This window comes from Suricata suricatta, chromosome 2 (assembly GCF_006229205.1).
Source record: "Suricata suricatta isolate VVHF042 chromosome 2, meerkat_22Aug2017_6uvM2_HiC, whole genome shotgun sequence".
Taxonomy (NCBI): Eukaryota; Metazoa; Chordata; class Mammalia; order Carnivora; family Herpestidae; genus Suricata; species Suricata suricatta.
Genome location: NC_043701.1, coordinates 64812078 through 64827432, shown reverse-complemented (window position 1 = coordinate 64827432; position 15355 = coordinate 64812078). Strand labels below are relative to the sequence as shown.

At 36.9% G+C, this 15355-nt stretch overlaps 1 protein-coding gene across 1 annotated transcript in view; it reads right to left on the bottom strand.

Annotated features, from left to right (window-relative positions):
• FBXL13 (F-box and leucine rich repeat protein 13) overlaps positions 1–15355 on the bottom strand; it is a 181052-nt gene that overhangs the window by 160600 nt on the left and 5097 nt on the right. Inside the window, 1 exon segment of the mRNA XM_029918797.1 lies at positions 4313–4480. Coding sequence (XP_029774657.1) covers positions 4313–4480 — 168 coding nt within the window.

Below are 15355 nucleotides of genomic sequence, written 5' to 3'. Positions count from 1 at the left end.
CCTTTCGAAGAACCAGCTCTTGGTTTTATTCATCTTTTCTATTGCTTTTTTTAGTCTCAATTTCATTTATTTCTTTTCTAATCTTTATTATTTCTTCCCTTCTACATGGCATGATGTTATATATAGAAAACCCAAAATATTCCACCTAAAAGCTGCTAGAACTAGTAAATGAATTCAGTAAAGTCACACAAGATACAAAATTAATATACAGAAATCTGCATTTCTATACATTAATGAAATATCAGAAAGGAAAATTTTTAAAACAATTCCATTTGCAATTGCATCAAAAAGAATAAAATACCTAGGAATAAACCAAGAAAGTGAAAGACCTCTACTCCAAAAACTATAAAACACTGACGAAAGAAGTAGATGACTTCACAAAGATATTCCATGTTCATGGACTGCAAGAACCAGTATTGTTAAAATGTCCATGCTACCTAAAGCAATCTACAGAATTAATGCAATCACTGTCAGAAGACCAATAACATTTTCAACAGAAGTGGAACAGCTAATCCTAAAATTTGTATGGAATTATGAAAAATGCCAAATAGCCAAAGCAGTCTTTAAAAAGAAGAACAAACCTGAAGATATCACAATCCTAAATTTCAAGATATATTGTATTGCTATAATAATAAAACAGTATGGTACTAGCACAAAAACAAGACACATAGATCAAGGTAACAGAATGCAGAGTCCAATAATAAACCCATGCTTTGATGGTCAACTGATCTACCACAAAGGACAGAAGTATATACAATGGGGAAAAGACAGTCTCTTCCACAAATGGTACTGGGAAAATTGACAGCTATACACAAAAGAATGAAACTGGACCACTTTCTTACACTATAAACAAAAATAAATCCAAAACGGGTTAAAGACCTAAATGTGAGACCTGGAACTATAAAACTTCTAGGAGAAAACATAGGCAGCATTGGCCATGGAAACATTTTTCTAGATATGTCTCCTCAGACAAGGGAAACACAAACAAAATTAAACTATTGGAATACACTAAAACAGAAAGCCTTTGCACAGTGAAGGAAACCATCAATAAAATGGCAAGGCAACCTACTCAATGGGAGAAGATATTGATAAATGGAATATCCAAAAGGGGGCTAATATCTAAAGTATAAGAAGAATTTATACAACCCAACATCAAAAACACAAATAATCTGATTTAAAAATACACAGAAGACATAAACAGACATTTCTCCAAAGAAGACATCCAGATAGCCAACAGACACATGAAAAGATGTTCAACATCACTAATCATCAAGGAAATGCAAATCAAAACCACAATGAGATTACTTTATTCCTGTCAGAATGGCTAAAATAAAAAACACAAGAAACAACAAATCTTGGAACCCTCATGCACTTTTGGTAGGAATGCAAACTGGTACATCCACTGTGGAAAACAGTATGGAATTCCTTTAAAAATTAAAAATAGAATTATATGATCTGGTAATTTTACTACTGAGTATTTCCCCAAAGAAAATGAAAAAACTAATTCAAAGGGATATATGCATCCCTATGTTTATTTTAGCATTATTTACAACAGCCAAGATATGGAGAAACCCAACTGTCTGTCACTAGATGAAAGGATAAAGAAGACGTACTATATATACAGTGGAATATTACTCGGCCATAAAAAAGAATGGATCTTGGCATTTACAACAAATGGATAAACTTAGGGAGTATGGTGCTAAGTGAAATAGGTTAGAGAAATGCAAATATCATTATGATTTCACTCATGTGGAATTTAAGAAACAAAGCAAATGAACAAAGAAAAAGACAAAAAAATAAAAAACAAAAAAAAACAAGCTAATGGTTGCCAAAGAAGAGATGAGTGGAGGGGTGGATGAAATAAAGCAGATTAAGAGCTCACTTATTGTGATGAGCACTGAGTAATGCATAGAACAGTTGAATCATCATATATATACCTGAAACTATAACCCTATATGCTAATTATAAGAAAACAACAAAATAATATATTCTATATCAACAATAGCCAGACTATGAAAAAAGCCCAAGTGTTCATTAACTGACAAATGGATAAAGAAGATGTGGATATGAAATGAAAATGAAATCTTGCCATTTGCAACAATGTATTATGCAAGTGAAATAAGTCAGAGAAAGACAAAAACATGATTTCACCCATGTGTGGCATTTAGGAAACAAAACAGATGAACATATGAGGGGGGGGAAAGGAGAGGGAAGCACAGCATAAGACACTTTAAAAAAATCTCCTTAAATTTGTATTTGAGAGAGAGAGAAACAGAGACAGAGCATGAGTTGGGGGAGGGCCAGAGAGAGGGGAGGGACACAGAATCTGAAGCAGGCTCCAGGCTCTGAGCTGTCAACACAGAGCCCCAGTGCGGGGTCAAACTCACAAGCAGTGAGATCATGACCTGAGCTGAAGTCAGACACTTAACTGACTAAGCCACTCAGGTGCCCCCAAAGAGACTCTTAATGATAGAGAACAAAGAGGGTTGATGGAGGGGGGTGGGTGGGGGTGGGTTAAATGGTTGATGGGCATTAAGGAGGACACTTGTTTGGATGAGCACTGGGTGTTAAATGTAAGTGATGAATCACTGAATTCTACTCCTGAAACCAATATCACACTATATGTTAACAACTAGAATTTAAATAAAAATTTAGAAAAAAAATAAAGCAAATTAGAGGCAGGTCTTCCTGTCCCTCACAATAAATACATAAATAAATAAATGCTGGATAAAATGTAATTGTCTATTTTTTAAAATAATTTTAAGTTTATTTTTGAGAGAGAGAGGACACAAGCACAAGTGGGGAAGGGGCAGAGAGAGAGGGAGGCAGAGAATTGAAGCCGGCTCCAGGCTCTGAGCTGATTGCTCAGGGCCTGATGCAGGACTTGAACCCACAAACCGTGAGATCATGACCTGAGCTGAAGTCAAATGCTTAACTGACTGAATGACTGAGCCACCAGGCACCCCTTTTAAAAAAATATTTTTAAAGTTTATTTATTTATTTTTGAGAAGAAGAGCGAGAGTACAATTGACTATTTATAGTAAAAATAATAAATTGCATTGTAGGGTTAATACATACATAAGAATATAATGCATGGCAAAAATAGCATGAAGGACAGGAGAAGGAAAATGAAAGCATATTCTTATTAGGTTTAAACATTATATGTAAAGCGGTAGGAAATTTTGTGACGTTGTAACCTGTGATAAATTGAAAAGGCATATTGTAAACCCTAGAGCAGCCACTGACTCAGAGAAACATTAGCAGCGAACAACATAGGAGTTCAAAGACAAGAAACAGCTGTATAAACTGTAAGAAAGAATGTGACATGGCTTAGGAAAACAGCTAAGAATGATATATTAATATGGCACAAAAGGAAAAATAATTAGGGCAAGAGTGACAGACTTTGTTACATAAAGCTCTAAAATTTTTCACATTGAAAGATTCTACAAAATTGAAACCAAACATCAAGCAGGGGGAAAGGAGAGAATCTCTAATATATTCCAGGCAAAGTATTGATATATAATCAAGGACTATTACAAACTAGCAAGAAAATTATAGGAGTTACAATTTTAAAACAAACAAGAGGCAATTTACAAAGAGGAAATTATGGGCAAAAATATCCTTATCTTAATTCTACGCTCTATATAAAATGCAAAATTAGGTATAGATACATAGATACCTTGTTCCCAAATAGAACTTGAGCTTGATTCTGTGCATTTAGAGGGATATATTTAATACATGGGATTTTATCATGTGAAGCAGCCATCAATCAGAATGAGTTGATATTTTACACTTCTTCTACCCCTTATTAGGTAGCTTCACAAATTAGAAGTTGATTTTCTATCAAAATAGAAGTGAATATAACCAGTAGTTGGAATTATGGCTTATTTTTCAGAGGTCAATTCAATGAATCGTAACTACCTGATTCTTTTTATGATTTAACAATCTAAGGAAGAAAGATAACATACATATTTTAACTAACGGAAAGTTGCAATAAGAGAAGCCCATTTATATCCCAGAATAGAGGAATAATGTTAAGATTAAAAGATTAGGGATGGGAGATTAAAAAGTAAGTACCTTAAATGACAACATGTGCTAGAAGGAGGAAGGAAAGGAAAGCATTTCCTCCAGCTCTACTTTCTCCATTTTTGTCTGTTAGATTCACCTTATAGCCATCCAAAAGGATGTAGTTGTGAAAAATATATTTCTTTAAAATAAGAAAGATCTCCATCATCCATGTAAGGTTTAAAAAACTACTTTTTAAATAAACATTGTGAAAATGACTAGTTACGATACATGAATTTGTACAAACCTGTGAGACCACTCTTTGGGGTAATAGTGAAATGTCACATTCACGTCTCTTGCCTTCAAGAGAGACATTAGACAGACTTGGTTCAGGAGAAATGGATTCTTCTTTAGCAGCTACTTTGAGTTTTAACTTGCTTCTCCATTTTAGCAATTGAAGTTCATGTTTTAACAACTGCCATGAAAATAACTGATAAATTCCGTGGAATGGTTGTAAAGGCTAAATGAGGTGATATATACAAAGCATCATGGGAGGCACCTGGGTGGCTCTGGCAGTTAAGCTACTGACTCGATTTCAGCTCAGGCCATGATCTCACAGCTTCATGGGATTGAGCCCATGTAATGCCTCATTCCACACCTGGGGCTGGGCATGGGGTCCACTCCACTGAAGCACCGCTGGCCAGTGCCATTGTGCTTGGTCACGTAATTCTGCTTCCTCTGCTCAGTGTTTTCACTGTTGCTCCAGTAACTTGCTTTCTACTTCTTTTGGGGTGTGTGTGTGTGTGTGTGTGTGTGTGTGTGTGTGTGTGTGTGTGTGTGAAATATTTTGACGTGTTATTATTTATTTACTGTTGTTGTTGAAATATAGTTGACACACACTGCACACTGGTATATTAGTTTCAGGTATATAACAAAGTGATTAAAAAATTCTGTACATTATTCAGTGGTTACCACAAATAGTTTTTTTATGTTTTAATTTATTATTGAGACAGAGAGAAACAAGCATGAGTTGGGGAGGGGCAGAGAGAGAGGGAGACACAGAACCGGAAGCAGGCTCCAGGCTCTGAGCTAGCTGTCAGCACAGAGCCCGATGTGGGGCTCAAACCCATGAACCATGAGATCATGACCTGAGCTAAAGTCAGATGCTTAACCGACTGAGCCACCCAGGTGCCCCTCCATGAGTTTGTTTTCATTTTTTTGTTTGTTCATTCGATTTTCAGTCTACACGTAAGTGAAATCATGGCATTTGTCTTTCTCTAACTTCTTTCACTTAACATAATACCCTCTAAGTTCATCTATATTGTTACAAATGGCAAGATTTCAGGATTTCTAATGGCTGGATAATATTCCATTGTATAGCACCTTTTCTTTATCCATTTATCTATTGCTTCCATACTTTGGTTATTGTAAAAATGCTACAGTAAAGACAAGGGTACACACAGCTTTTTGAATTAGTGTTTTCATTTTCTTCAGATAAATTCTGAAAAGTGGAATTAATAGATTATATGATATTTATATTTTTAATTTTTTGAGGAAACTCCATATTGTTTTCCATATTAGTTGTACTCGTTTACATTCTCAGCAGCAGTGCACAAGGGATCCTTTTTCTTCACATCCTCACCAATACTCTTATTTTCTTATTTTTTCTTTTTTATCCTAGCTGGCCATTCTGATTGATGTGAGGTGATCTCATTGCAGTTTTGATTTGTCTTTCCCTGATAATGAGTGATGTTGAGCATCTTTTCATCCATCTGCTGGCCATCTGTATGTCTTCCTTAGAAAAATGTCTGTTCAGGTTCTCTGCCCATTTTTAATTAAATTATTTGTGGGGTTTTGGTGTTGACTTATAGAAGTTCTATGTATATTTTGGATATTAAGCCCTTATCAGATATATCATTTGCAAGTACCTTCTTCCATTCAGTAGGTTGTCTTTTCATCTTGTTGTTAGTTTCCTTTGTGCAAAAACCTTTTTATTTTGGTATACTCCTAATAGTTTATTTTTGCTTGTATTTATCTTGCTTGATGAAGCATATCCACACATACGTTGCTGATGTCTGAGAGATCACTGTCTATGTTTTTTTTTAGTTTTATGATTTCGAGCCTCATATGAAGGTTTTTAATCCACTTTGAGTTTATTTTTGTGAATGGTGTAAGAAAGTGGTTCAATAACTTTCTTTTACAAGTGTTTAGTTTTCCTAACACCATTTGTTGAAGAGACTATCTTTTCCCCATTGTATATTCCTGCCTACTTTGTCATAGATAGACGACATAAGTGTGGGTTTATTTCTGGGATCACTATCTTATTCCCTTGATATATGTGTCTATTTTTGTGCCAGTATCATACTGTTTTGGTTATAATAGCTTTGTAGTTTATCCTAAAATCTGAGCTTGTGATACCTCTAGCTTTGTTTTTTCCCAAGATTGCTTTGGCTATCCAGCGTCCTTTGCAATTTTGCACAAATTTTAGTATTATTCTAGTTTTGTAAAAAATGCTGTTTGTATTTTAATAGAGATTGCATTGAATCTGTAGATTGCTATAGGTATTACGGATATTCTAACAACATTAAGTATTCCAATCCATGAGCGTGGAATGTCCTGCCATTTGTGTCATCTTCAATTTCTTTCATCAATGTCATATGGTTTTCACGGTTAGATCTCTTACCTCCTTGGCTAAGTTTATTCCTAGGTAATTTATTCTTTTGCTGCAATTGTAAGTGTAATTGTGGGGTTTTTAAAATTTCTTTCTGCTACATTGTAATTAGTGTATAAAAATGCAACAAGTGGGGCTCCTGGGTGGCTCAGTCGGTTGGGCCTCCGACTTCGGCTCAGGTCAGATCTCACATTCGTGGGTTCGAGCCCCACGTCGGGCTCTGTGCTGAGAGCTAGCTCAGGGCCTGGAGCCTGCTTCTGGTTCTGTGTCTCCTCCCTCCGCTCCTTCCTCTCTCATTCTCTGTCTCTCTCGGTATCAAAAATAAATAAAACATTTAAAAAAATTTTTTAAATGCAACAAGTTTCTGTGTATTAGTTCTCTACCCTCCAACTTTGGTGTATTCATTTATTAGTCTAAATAGTTTTTTGGAATCTTGGGGTGTTCTGTATATAGTATCATGTCATCTGCAAACAATGACAGTTTTACTCCTTCCTCACCAAGCTGGATACCTTTTATTTCTTCTTGTCTGATTGCCATGGCTAAGACTTCCAGTACTCTGTTGAATAAAGGTAGTGAAAGTGGACATCCTTGTCTTCTTCCTTTATCTTAGAGGAAAGGCCTTCAGTTTTCACCATTGAGTATATTAGCTATGGGTTTTTCATACATGATGTTTATTATGCTGAAGTTTCCTATATACTTACTTTGTTGAGAGTTTCATCATGCATAGATGTGTATTTTGTCAAATACTTCTGCATCTATTGAGATAACCATGTGACTTTTAATCCTTCTTGTTAATGTGATGTATCATTTTTTATTGATTTGCAAAGATTGCATCCCTGGAATAAATCCCACTTGATTGTGGTGATTGATTCCTTTAATGTAGTATTTGGTTTGCTAATATTTTATCAAGGATTTTTGCATGTATGTTCACTAGGGATATTGGTCTGTAATTTTCTCTTTTTGTAGTGTCTGTGTCTGCTTTTGGCATAGGGTAATCCTGGACTCACATAATGAATTGAAGCATTCCTTCCTTTTCAATTCTTTGGATTAATTTGAGAAGTATAGGTATTAACTCTTCTTTAAATATTTGGTAGAATTTACCTGTTATTGTATTACTGTCAGTTTCTTTTTATGTCTGTTAATACTTGTTTTATGTATTTAGGTGTTCCTATGTTGTGTGTATAGATATTTACAATTGCATTCTTTTGTGGATTGATTCCTTTATCATTATGTAATACCCTTCTTCTTTTTGTTGTTGCAGGCTTTGTTTTTTTTTTTAATGTTTTTTAATTTATTTTTGAGAGACAGAGAGAGACAGTGTGAGCAGGGGAGGGTCAGAGAGAGAGGGAGACACAGAATCTGAAGCAAGCTCCAGGCTCTGAGCTAGCTGTCAGCACAGAGACCAACGTGGGGCTCAACCCACGAACCATGAGATCATGACCTGAGCTGAAGCCTGATGCTCAACCAACTGAGCCATCCAGGTGCCCCATTGTAGGCTTTGTTTTAAAGTCTATTTTGTCTAATATAAGTATTGCTATCCTGGCTTTTTTTTCCACTTCTATTTGCATGGAATATCTTTTTCCATCCCTTTAGTCTTATTGTGTATGTATCTTTAGGTCTAAAGTGAGTCTCTCATTGGCAGCATATTGATGGTCTTGTTTTTGTTTTTATAAAACTTTTTTTTAATGTTTTATTTATTTTTGATAGAGAGAGAGAGACAGAGCATGAGAGGGGGAGGGGCAGAGAGAGAAGGAGACACAGAACCAGAAGCAGGCTCCAGGCTCTGAGCCAGCTGTCAGCACAGAGCCTGACGCGGGGCTCGAACCCACGAATGTGAGATCTGACCTGAGCCAAAGTCGGAGGCTTAACCAACTGAGCCACCCAGGCGCCCCTTGTTTTTGTTTTTATCCATTCTGTCACCCTATGTTTTTTGATTGGGTCATTTAGCCCATTTACATTTAAAGTAATTAGTAGTAGATATGTCCTTATTGCCATTTTGTTAGTTATTTTCTTGTTGTTTTTAGTTATTCTCTATTCCTCTTTTCTCTCACTCTCTTTCCCTATGGTTCAATTACTTTCATTAGTGTTATGCTTGGATTCTTTTCTGTTTCTTTCTTTTGCATCTACTACAGGTGTTTGGATTGTGATTACCTTGGGGTTCATATATAACATCCTATGTGTATAGCAGTCTATATGAAGTCGATGGACACAAGTTTGAACACAGTCTAAAAGCACAAAATTTTTACTGCCTCCTTCATGTTTTATGTATGTCATATCATATTCTACACTATTTTATTTTGTATATCCCCTAATTGTTGTAGATATAATTGATTTTACTACTTTTGTGTTTTAACCTCTATCTTGGCTTTACAAGTGATTAATCTACTGCTACTGTATGTACCAGTGAAATTTTACCAGTGAAATTTTTTCCCTTCCTAATTTTCTTACTTCTAGATATGGTCTTTTCTTTCCAAGTAAAGCATTTCTTTTAACGTTTCTTGTAAGCTGGTTTAGTGGTGATAAACTCCTTAACTTTTGTTTGTCTGGGTACCTTTTATCTCTCCTTCAATTAATAATAATTTTGCCAGGTAAAGTATTCTTGATTGTAGGGTTTTTTCCTTTCAGCATTTTGAATATATCATGCTATTTTGAGAGAGAAAGAGAGAGAGAGAGAGAGAGAGAGAGCGAGCATGAGCAGCTGAAGAGCAGAGCAAGAAGGAGCGAGAGAATCCTAAGCAGGCTCCATGTTATCAGCAAATAGACTGATGCAGGGCTTGAACTCACAAATTGTGAATCATAACCTGAGCTGAAATCAAGAGTCAGGAGCTTAACTGACTGAGGCACCCATGCAGCCCAAGCCCTCCTGATTTTTCAAGTTCTCAAAGTTAAGTCCCATTGATTTCAAAGCCAGATGCTATAAGGACTCATCTTCCCAGTGTGGGTCCCCAGGGCCAGGAATGCCCTAGTTTGGGGTCCGATCCCCTCACTCCTCTGTGCTTGTGGTGTCCCTCCCATTTGTAGTTAGTGACACCAAGGGTTTGGTTCCAAGGGATATGGACTTCTCCCTGCAACCAGCTGACTTCTCTCTGCAGCTAGCTGTAGAAGATCTGTTCCCCCAGTCTTCAGGTCACTTTCAAAGTTGGTTGCAATACATTAGCTGTTGACTCAGTGAGCTCAGTGTCCTGCTGCTCCACCATCCTCCCCCCTGCTTTCTACTCTGCATAGCTGTCATATATTGGTTAGCTGCTGGTGACTAGAAAATACTCTTTCTCTCACTTTTTTTTCATTCTAGCCGATAGGGTTGCATGGAGTAGGAGCTCAACAAATGTATGTATAGACTAACCTACTTCCATGGAAAACTACCAGTTCTCTGCCATCTGGCTTCTAAAAATGGAGAGTAAAGGATTCAAGCAATGACTGTGGGGAAGTTGCTGGATAAAAACTAATTGGCGTCGGTATAAAGGGCCTCAGAGGGAGAGCTCTGTTTCCAGGCCCTCACAGACCACTCCTGCCAATCTCCCACAAGGTCAGCTACACACAGACTTGCTAGTGATAACGGAAGAGAAGGGGAAGGAGAGATAGGTGTACCGCCATACAGTTTCTAAGAATCCAGTTTTAAGATTAGCTCTGAGTCTGGAAATAAAAGAAAAAATTCTGCCGTGCAAGATGGTTTTGAAAGTTAAACTGTGGAATGTTAAAATCTCCTACGAAACTTTGTAAAATACTCATGCTCATTCCCCACCTCGGTAGGAATTATCGCTATGATGAGTCACTATTACTACTGAGAATATGTCTTATCCCTCATGTTAAGACCCTCTGTTTTAAACTGAGTCCCAACAGAATACAATATAATTCAATGAAATTGAATCAACTTAACACACTATTTTCAAGGGAACATTTTTATAGCTTGGAAGAAAGATAAAAGAAGTGAAATAGACTATTGATCTATTTTTAAAAAGATACTGCATATAATATAATACTACTCAAGTCTAAAAAATAGTCTTAAAAAAGGGTGCCTCAGTGGCTCAGTCAGTTAAGCATCTGATTTCAGTTCAGGTCATGACCTCGTGGTTCATGAGCTCAAGCACCACATCGGGCTTTGTGCTGACAGCTCAGAGCCGGGAGCCTGCTTCAGATTCTGTGCCTCCCTCTCTCTGCCCCTCCCCGCTTGCACTCTGTATCTCTCTCAAAAATAGGTAAACATTTAAAAAATTTTTAAATAGTCTTAAAAATATTTTATATAAAAAATTTCAAACATATAGAGAATTCGAATACCTACTACCCAGTCTACATTTAACATTGTCAACATTTGCCATACTTGCTTTTTCTCTTTGAAGTATATAAACCAAAATTTTTGTATGTTTCTAAAAAACAATCCCATTTTCTTCTCAGCCACAATTCTATTATCCCACCTTGGACAATTAACAATAATTGCTTAATATCATCTAATACCCACTCCATATCCAAACCTCTGGAATTTTTCCCTCAAACATCTTAGTTTGTTCACACCAGGGTCTAAACAAGGTCCATATGTGAGCACTGAAGACTCAGTTTATATGAAGAGTTTCCCACTTTTTTCTTCATTCTCCTTTTTCATATTTTTTGTTTCATGACTATGAAGGGCAAACAAGTCATAGTCTCCGGCTAAATCTGATGAATTCCATTACCTGGGCATCTTTCATGTATTTTTACTGAGAAAGTTCTAGAAGTCAATTCAAATATTTTTTGTGAATTTGTTTTGATGGGAAGCAGAGGAAGGAGTTTTCTTCCACCATCTGGAAGAATGACTAGAATGCGGAGAGGGGGACAGGGCGCTGCTTAGCTTCTGTCTCACCCCATGGACTGGGGGTCTGAGCCTAAAGGAAGAGAGTGTGGAGGCCAAACACAAAAGAACTGCTCCTCCGAGGCACTTCTGTACAACACAAAGTGAGAGAAGGCGTTTCCTCCCCTTCCGTGCGGCGCCCACAGACAGTGCCGTCCATTTTGTACAGCTTTAGGTTTTGAAAATCTGAAATAATGTGATAAAAATATTACAAACATCTTACATGATGCCAAATTTTGAAATGATGCAGTCCCTCCGCTTAAAGTTTTATCAAGAAGCGTTTCGTTCCAAACCTAGTGGGAGCGTGGAAGTTTTAAGTTCTTGGAACACAGTGGTTCCGTTTTGGCAGGTAAACACTTGTGGAATAAATCTTAAAGTGCAAGTTTGACTTATTCGAAGTCTTTATAAACGTATCTCTTTCAAACAGGGTGACCCCTCCCACTCCCCCGCCCCCAGCTATGGTTTGAGTAGAGCAACAGAGAAAGAGCGCTGTTTTGGCATTTACGGATTTGTAGCGCAAGGAGACTAGGGCTCCGCATCGGCTAGACTCGAGCTAGAGCATCTGCCCTCCGGCTTCCCCTTAAAACAGCCTGACAGGCTTGGGACAGAGACGGAGGAATTCTTGAATTCACGTGGGACAGCTCGGGGAGTCCCAGATAGAACTCGTTAGAATTTTGAGGGAAACCAACCTCCTGCATTATAAAGATGGGGATTAGAGGCAGTGAAATTTGGAATATTACTATCAACATTGTTCTACTTGTAATAAATGAAAAAAAAGTAAAATACCATTATAAACCATGAATGCTAACTTACAAACATACTGAATGTATGGCTCTTTAATGTCAGTAGTAATTGGTCCCCATTAATTTTTAACTTTGTTGCATACTATCTATTTATGATATATGAGAAAATGGATGCATTCAAATAATATCAATAAGAAAAAAAGTTTTACTTCTGTAATATTTCAAGTACTTAGTATAATGTTAGGACTTCATAAGAACCAACAATAAATAAATGTAAATCATTAATTTCATATTATAATTTTTGGGTTTTAGTATATTATAACAATTTTTTTCTTCTGGCAGACAATTCCTTTTTTAATCCATGAATCAAGAAATTACATATTAAATTATCTTAACATATCTCCTCACATTTTTTAAAAGAATTTTAATGTTTATTTTTGAGAGAGAGAGAGACAGAGAGAGAGACAGAGAGAGACAGAGCACAAATGGGAGAGGGCAGAGAGAGAGAGAGAGAGGGAGACACAGAATCTGAAGCAGACTTAAGGCTCTGAACTGTCAGCACAGAGAGAGCCTGATGTGAGGCTTGAATTCACAAACTGTGAGATCATGACCTGACCCAAAGTCAGATGCTTAACCAACTGAGCCAGCCAGGTGCCCCTCATCATATTTTAGAATACATGTCTTTACTTCATTCATGAATTCATTAATATCCCACATAGCATCATTCTAGAATGCTAGCAAAATAGTATGGGATTTGCTATAGATTGTTTGTGTCTCCTAGAATTCATATGTTGAAACCTAATCTCCACTGTGATAATGTTTGGAGATGGGGCCTTTTGAAGAAGATCAGTTCCTGAAGGTAGAGCCCTTATGAATGAGATTAATACCTTTATATTTTTCTTTGTAAGTTTATTCATTACTTTGAGAGAGAGAACATGAGCAAGAGAGGGACAGAGAGAGGGAGAGAGAGAGAATCCTAAGCAGGCTCCACACTGCCAGCATGGAGCCCAATGTGGGGCAAGATCTCACCAACTGTGAGATCACAACGTGAGCCTAAATCAAGAGTTGGACACTTAACCAACTGAGCCACCCATCATCCCTGGATTAGTGCCTTTATAAAAGAGACTCAGGGGAGTCCCTTCATGCCTTCTGCTTGAGGAATTAGCAAGAAGAGAGCAGTTTATGAACTAGGAACTGGGCTCTCACTAGACCCAAAATCTGCCAGCGCCTTGATCTTGGACCTCTAGCCTCTAGAGCTGTGAGGAACAGCCTTCTATTGTTGATAGCCACCACTCAGTCTGTAGAATTTTGCTATAGCATCCTGAACAGACGGAGACAGGGTTTATAACTATGTGTTGAAGGCATTACTTCAAATCCCTCCCAATTCTGATATTTTTATTATTCATGGGCTAGAAAAGTTAATAGCAACAACAAAAATACTAAAATGAAACCGTGTCTTTAACACAGAAGTTAAACTATGTGTTTAGTGTCTGTAACAATACTATGATGTGGTATAATTTGTTAGATTTTTCATGATGAGTAATTTTCTTATTATTTTTATCTTCTGTAAATTATTGAAAGGTTCTTTATTGCCCACTGTGCTCTTGTGCCTGGAGAGAGACACTGACTGATATTTGTATTTTAGCGCTCTATTTAATAAACATATTTAAATAAATACAACTTTGAAAAATCAGTTCTTTTAAACATGTAAATATTTATTACAAATTTTAGGTAAAGTCCCTGAAACAATTTAACCTTATAAAAATGTTTTTTAGAACTCTCAAATGCCACGCATAGTGGACAAACATACAAAAATGCCCGATCATTAACTATTATTACTTACCTTACACTTAAATTTATCCTAAAAGTAAACAGCATGAATCTAGTTCATATCTTCATTATTTCTATTCGTTCCAGGTTACTGTAATACTTAGTTTAATGCCTTCTCAGGAAAGAGTAATCTACCAAAAGGATACTTTTGCAAACCGGGAAGGATGGATGGTGTAGTTATTGACCCCTTGATTCTTGTTTGGGGCACAGGATCTGCTTGCCTCTCCCAAATGGTTAAAACCCTAGCTACTGGGGTCATAAGGTTAAGTCTCTTTTTTATAAACCTTGTTACATCAGTAAGACTTTTTGTTTAATGTTTACTTACTTTTGAGAGACATACTGTGAGCGGGAGAGGGACAGAGAGAGGGGGAGATACAGAATCTGAATCTTACAGCTCCAGGCTCTAAGCTGTCAGCACAGAGCCTGATACAGGGCTTGAACCCACAAACTGGGATATCATGACCTGAGCCAAAGTCAGACGCTTTACCGACTGAGCCACCCCAGCGCCCAGACATCCTTTGTTAGTAAGACTTTTAAAAAGTTTTCTTTATGTTTTATTTATTTTTGAGAGAGAGAGAGAGAGAGAGAGACAGCGTGAGCAGGCGAGGGTCAGATAGAGAGAGAGACACAGACTCCAAAGACAGGCTCCAGGCTCTTAGCTATCTGTCAGCACAGAGCCCGACGCAGGGCTCGAACCCACCAATCATGAGATCATGACCTGAGCGGAAGCTGGATGCTAAACCAACTAAGCCACCCAGGCGCCACTGTTAGTAAGACTTTTAAGTCCACATCTTTCATTTCGATTTTAGCATTTTGTTACACAGTGCTCCCTATGTACCATCATTTTAAAAGGGAGTGATCTCTAGCACATATCAAGTGAGAAAAAGCAAGAAGCAGAAGCCTAAACACTGTCGGCTGCCTCAATATAAGAAGTTGATGGGAAGAGAATACAATGTTTTTGCTCACATTTTTCAAAAAGAAACAATGGAAAAACTAAATAGATAAACTAAAACCTACTAAAATTAGATACTTAGAAAAAGGGATAGAATAGGGAAGAGAAAAAGGCGGGAATAGAAGCAATACTTCTCTGAACACTCATTTTATTGTTTTGATTTTATCATTTTGATTCTTTGAACACTCATTGTATTGTGTTGTTTATTGTTTTGATTTTATTGCCAAGTAATGTTATACATAATTGGAAAAGCATAATTATATCAAAGAGAAAAAAAAGATGACCATTGGCACAAAAAATAATTATTTGGGGTAACAAGGAAAGTATTTTTA